Raw genomic sequence first — 6476 nt, 5'->3', positions numbered from 1 at the left:
CGGCCTCAGCACCGCCGGGACCGGGGCGCCGGGCCGCCACCTCCCGGAGTCGGCGCTGCGCCCTCTGGAGACGCGCCGCCCGCGCCCAGGGTGGTGCCATGTGGGGCGGACGCCGCCCGGCCGCCTCCTCCCGGGACGCCGCTTCGCTCCTGCGGCTGCTGCTGGCCGCGCTGCTGGCGGCGGGGGCGCGGGCCAGCGGCGAGTACTGCCACGGCTGGCTGGACGCGCAGGGCGTCTGGCGCATCGGCTTCCAGTGCCCCGAGCGCTTCGACGGCGGCGACGCCACCATCTGCTGCGGCAGCTGCGCGCTGCGCTACTGCTGCTCCAGCGCCGAGGCGCGCCTGGACCAGGGTGGCTGCGACAACGACCGCCAGCAGGGCGCCGGCGAGCCCGGCCGCGCGGACAAAGACGGCCCCGACGGTTCGGCAGGTAGGCGGGCCGGGCGAGCGGAGAGGGGAGGGAGGGGCTCTGCCTCGCCGGCGGGACCCGGCAGCCTGGAGAGGGGAAGGGAATTCGGAGCCTGCGACTTCAGGAAAGGGGCTTGGACCGGGAGGCGGTGCCTGCGTCCTGGCGCAGCCTTTACTTTGTGTGGAACGGAACACCGGTTCAGCGCCCTGGGCCTCAGTTTCCCCATCTGTCAGCTAAAAAGCGGCTTGGCTTGGGTTTTCCGGAAAAAACCCTAACATCCAAGGCATGGCGCCGCAGCCAGCCCCACGTGCCTCCTGCCCAGGGGTCTCCGTGCCCCCTCCCGGGTCTCCTGTCTCCATGGGTCTAAGTTCGAGGACGGGGTCATGTTTTGGCGGCGCCCCCTAGCGAGAGGGCTGGCCGGGGCACCTGAGGGCTCCTCGGAGGGAAGGCCGCTCCTTGGGCCTTCCCGAGGGTGATGGGCTCTACCAGACCCCGGGGAAGAGTCTACCCCTCCCTAAGATGCAGCTCCCCCGCCCCGGCCTCCTTACCACGTCGGACTTGGTAGGTGTGACATCAGAGCGGTGCCAGCTCTGCTCTTTGTGGCCTTGATTCCTTAACTGTATTTTTTCAGATTGCCCAAGTTAGAGTTGGAGAAACAAATGCGTGAAAGCATTTGATAGGTTTCACTGCCTCTGCTTGTCACCAGTCTCCCAGACCCCTCCCTCGAGGGCCTATCCCAGAATGTGTTTGGGAGGGAGGATGTGGTCCTGGTGGAGGTGGAAGGGCACACATGGCTCGGAGGGGCGTCTCCGTCCGTTTTGAGAAGAAGAGGACTGTTTATATTAATACTACCCCCCGAGCCCAGGGTTCCAGCCGCCTGAGCCGGGGCCCCGCTGGTCCCTGTTCACAGAGCTGGCTGGGGCTGCTGAGAGGCAGCTCGTTTCCGTCCTTCCCTTTGCAGTCACGCATTTTATTAGCTACTCCTACTGGTCGGCTGCTGCCTTGACTCTGAAGAGGAGAAGGGAGGGTAGTTCCAGAAGAGGTGCTGTCTTAGAAGGCAAGCGCAGCATAGCGGGGTGTGTGGCCTCCCGAATAAACCTGGGGGGATAAGCCATGGGCACACCGCTTGACTGCTTTCTCTGTGTGTGCCAAGTTGGGCTTTTGCTGGCCTCCTAGAAGTTGGGCTGACTGTGGACAAATCAGTAGGCAGCCGACTTCTCAAGACGCCGTGGTATGTGGGGATGCTTTCTAAATTCCACTTTTGAATCTTTTCTCCTAAAAATTCTGTACTTCTGCACTCAAGAAGGACAGCGCATGTCTAATTAAGCAGAGCCGAGGGCTTCCAGGAACACTGCCTTCTCTGCCCTGAGTTATTTACTCTTCCAATTAAAATCCTGGAAAGAGAACAGTGATTTCTCCCCAAAACTCATCATGTGGACCGAGACTGCTTCGGGGGTGTTGTTTTGTTTTGTTTTTTTAAACTGTTACTTGTTTACTTGATAACACATAGGGCTGGTATCTTTAATTTAGAAAATGAAGTCTTCAATCGTCAGCCTTTGGTTGCATACTTGATAAAGTATGTTTTACTTACACAAGGCATCATTTCTCCGTGGCTCCGTGTGGTACTATGCTCTAGAAACACTGACTGCAGGAATGTCAGTTCTGTCCAAGGAGCGTGATTAGAACGGCTGCTGCCCGAGCGGGCAGAGGGCGTTTCGCGTCTGTGACTTCAGGCGAGGGAGAGCTGAGCGTCTCCCTGGACCACGCGCTGGCGCTGCCCTTTGCCGAGACCAGCGGGACCAGTCCCCGTCCTCGTGTGGCGTCGAATCGAATAGTCAAGGAGATGGGCAGGAACGCGTCAGAAGACATGGGTTCTTGGTCACATAGGGTGGGATTCCACAGACCCCTCCCTCCTGATTCCCGGCCCCCATCAGCCAGTGCGTCCAGCTTCTGAAACCCGGTAGTGCTAGGCCCACGGCACCCCGAAGATCTTTTTAAGTAAAATAATTGAAAACTGGAGCTCGCTACTGACTTTAGTATAAAGTGTTTATTTTTATCTTGACAGTTTTGTTTGCTGGAATAAACCTCCCTTGTTAAGTAGGATGCCCATTGCTTTTTGCTCTGCGGGCTTTCCCTGTGGTTCTTCACACGGAATCCAGTGTCCTAACTCCGGACCTGACAGCTCCGCCTCAGCCACGTGGTCCTGCCTGGGGCCTCGGCTCACTGCGGGCTCTTCCTTCTGGAACAGATGTCAAGCCTGTCCTCCTCGGTACCTTGTTTCATGCTGACCCGCTGCCTGGACGGCCTCCCCCCCCCCTGCCAGGCCCACGTCCCAGGGACCAGCCTTCAGCTTGTCAAGTGTGTGTGGAGGGCTTTGTTTTTTTGTTTTTGTTTTTTTTTAAATCCCTTCTTTGATCTCTGTACCTTACAGACTCTTTTTGGAAATGGTTGTGACTAGGGTCTGCCCTAAATTTTTGATTTATTTGCCTATGAAACAAGAGCCTGCGAAAAAATGGTCAAAGAGGTTTACGAGGAATGTAAATTTTCTGGGGGGAGAAAAGACTTTGAAATAATTTCAACTCATTTCTGTGCAGACCCTACAAACTGTCTGTTAGGGTAGACTGAAATGTGGGCAGCTCCGTTACTCTAGGGATTTTAGAACAGTCTTAAACCGTTAAACTCATATTTCTGCTAAACTGGGTCTTTGCCTCCGTGAGCGTTGCAGTTGGTGAGTCTAGCTGTCAGTGTTAACAGCTTTGCTTTGGGGGCTGATCCCCAGTGCCCGTAGGCAGGCCCTACTGCGCCCCCCGCCATCCCTAAGCACTTGATAAAGGACGGTGCTTCCTGTGTGCGGCCGATAAGCGCACACACCAGCCCGGCCCAGGTTCCCGGCTTCTGGGTACCGCCGTTGTTCATTTATCCATCTCCGCTGCCCATCCCCGATTTTTCCTGCATCCTTACAGGAAGTCATCACAGTATGTCTCTCTCCTTTTCTTCAGTCCCCATCTATGTGCCCTTCCTCATCGTCGGGTCGGTGTTTGTCGCCTTCATCATCTTGGGGTCCCTGGTGGCCGCCTGCTGCTGCAGATGCCTGCGGCCCAAGCAGGAGCCCCAGCAGAGCCGGGCCCCGGGGGGGCCCCGCATGGTGGAGACCATCCCCATGATTCCCAGCGCCAGCACCTCCCGAAGCTCCTCTTCCCGCCAGTCCAGCACGGCCGCCAGCTCCAGCTCCAGCGCCAACTCGGGGGCCCGGGGGCCCCCGACCAGGTCACAGACCAACTGTTGTTTGCCCGAGGGCACCATGAACAATGTGTACGTCAACATGCCCACAAACTTCTCCGTGCTCAACTGTCAGCAGGCCACCCAGATTGTGCCCCACCAGGGGCAGTACCTGCATCCCCCCTTCGTGGGGTACACGGTGCAGCACGACTCGGTGCCTATGACCCCGGTGCCCCCGTTCCTGGACGGGCTGCAGACGGGCTACAGGCAGATCCAGGCCCCCTTCCCTCACACTAACAGCGAACAGAAGATGTACCCAGCCGTGACTGTGTAACGCAAGGTGAGGCCGGGGTCCTGTACCAGGCAGAGGAAGGCAGAAGCTGTGGGCTTGGGAAGGATTCTCAACGTGGAAGTCCCAGCGTATCGCTGGTGTTTGTGGCACGATTCTGTTGGAGGGCTTGCTTCGCCCCCAAACTGTATGAAAACATGTTTCTCCAAATTAGCGTTTCTGGACATGTTTCATCCCAGTGCATGATGGATTTATGATGGAGAAGAGCATCCCCTGGAGATGCCTGTGTCGTCGCCAATGGTTGTGTGACACATGTGAGCCCTTAAGTGCCCTTGAGGTGTGGCTGTCAAAAGAATTTTGTAAACTGATGAAGTGTTTTTATTATTTCGTTACTGTTACTTCTTTTTTTATTTTTTATTGTATTGGTACAAGATCAGAATAGTTGTTCCCTCCCTTTTACCTGGGCCAGCTTCTAATAAGCATCCAAGGTTTTAGGGGGGATGTAAAGAGTACAATTCTTATAAAAGGAAACCAATTTGGACTCTGAGGTTAGTCCTTGATCCCAGCATTTTCCAGGCACATCTTAATTCATTGTAAAAAGATATATATATATTGTCTATTTTTGTGCTTTTTTTGGGTCTATTTTGTGCTTTTTTACCTTGTGTAGAGATCTTATTACAAAGTGATTTCCTACATTAAAAAGAGGCTGAAAGAAATTGTATAGTTACTTAACTGATGACACTTCAGAACTCTGGGATTATTTTAATCTTGAAGTAGTGATGGTGTAGTAATAAAACCATTCAGCCCCTTCTCGATTGTATCTTTTAAATTTCTGACTTCACATTGACATCTGAGAAGAGTAATAAAGTGTTTTCATATTGAAATCATAAACTCTATCACCTGCTTCTTCTCCAAATGACTCTTAATTTTGCTGCGTGGTATGGCTTGGCATTTCACTCTGTTTGGCGTTCAGACCTCCGTGTTCATATAGTACTGAGTGCAGGTAATTACTGTTGTTATAAATGAACGTCAGCCTTTCTGCCTAGATCTGATAAAACATTTTCTTGTCTTCCCTAGAAAAGCTCAAAGAAACGCCTGCAGAGAGAGATACTTAGTATCGCTCCTCAGCCAAAATCTGAGACTTGGGATGAAATTTAAACCACAGATTCGATTTACTTTGCAAATCATAGGCTTTTTATACTGTCGTTATCAAAATGTCTTGTTTTTCAGGCAAGAGAGACTATCAAGTTGAGAAGAGCTTTTCAAAGAGATACTGCCTTTCTTCTCCACAAAGTTAGTTCTTGTTTTCCTCTCTCTTTTAGTCCTCAGCAAGCACTGTATTCATTACCAGTGTTCTGAATTATGAAATTCAAGTGAATTTATTTGTGTATTGTTCCCTTACAAGAAATAAGTTGAAGTGTGTGCCAGTAAATTTCCAACTGCTAGCAAAACCAAGATTTGTAATTAAATGGTTGTAAGGTATGGTCTTTTACACATGTTTATATCTGTATCTATGGTCATCTGTCTATGATCTGTCTACCTTTTCTATCACCTGTCTGTATCTCTGTCTATCTCATGACTGAAAAATGTAAAACCATTGTTGGCAATTGGTGTCAACAAAGATACCCCATCAAATCTTTTAATAGGCAAAGGCAGGGGAAAATCATTTTACTTATTAATAAATATTTTACGGCATGAATTCCTAGGGGAGTTGGGTTTTTTCATTTTCATTCTACTTGGTAATTTTTCAGATGGTCTATTAAACCTGTTAATAGGGGAAAATTGCTAAAAATCATAAACATTGCCTTCTAGAACAAAGAGCCTACCTTTAAAAGTGATTGATACCTCTGAAGTCGATAGTATGTCTGAGTCAGTGGGTATTTTACGTGCTCCATGGGAAACGTTGACAGCACAAAACAAACAGTTCTTTTGGGGTCATTATATTAGCAGGCTAATGTGTGTTCTGCACGTTATCTTTGATGGAGGATTCCAGCTTATCTAAGGAAGTAAAGTTCTTAGGAATTTGGAGGTGAAAAGGGCCTTAGAGATCACGCAGCCTGGGACTGGCAAACTTTTTTTTTTCAGTGAAGAGTCAGAGAGTAAGTATTTTAGGCTTTGCACGTTGTCTCTAAAACTATTCAGCTCTGCCGCTACAGCACAAAAGCAGCCACAGAAGGTACATAAATGAGCATGGCTGCGTTCCAATAAAACCTGATTGATGGACACTGAAATCTGAATTTCATATGATTTTCACATGTCACAAAATATTCTACTTTTGATTTTTTTTTCCCAGCTATTTCGAAATGTAAAAGCCATTCTAAGCTCTAGGGCTGTACAAACCCAGTGTGCCAGATTTGGCCATCAGGCCATGGTTCACCAGTCCCCAATGTAGGCCACCCTTACCTGGTGCCAGAGTCCCCCTGCGACGTTCTCAGCAGCCTTTTCTGAACACAGGGATGAAGAGTGCTTGCTTCTCCATACAGGATTGCCTAAGTGTAACTTCCTTTCAATATCATGATTCAAGCATAAGTGCACTTTAATAAATGAAATGAGTTTTTCA

The 6476-nt window shown here is 50.6% G+C and overlaps 1 protein-coding gene across 1 annotated transcript; it reads left to right on the top strand.

Annotated features, from left to right (window-relative positions):
- Positions 1-96: 96 nt before the first annotated feature.
- SHISA2 (shisa family member 2) lies at positions 97-4807 on the top strand. The gene is made up of 2 exons (XM_059902971.1): positions 97-429; positions 3408-4807. Exons 1-2 carry the CDS (start codon positions 99-101, stop codon positions 3959-3961), a joined length of 885 nt encoding a protein of 294 aa, XP_059758954.1. The 5' UTR covers positions 97-98; the 3' UTR covers positions 3962-4807.
- The last annotated feature ends 1669 nt before the right edge of the window (positions 4808-6476 follow it).

This window comes from Balaenoptera ricei, chromosome 18, assembly GCF_028023285.1.
Source record: "Balaenoptera ricei isolate mBalRic1 chromosome 18, mBalRic1.hap2, whole genome shotgun sequence".
NCBI lineage: Eukaryota > Metazoa > Chordata > Mammalia > Artiodactyla > Balaenopteridae > Balaenoptera > Balaenoptera ricei.
The sequence above is the reverse complement of the archived record's forward strand: the minus strand, read 5'-3'. Positions and strand labels throughout refer to the sequence as shown.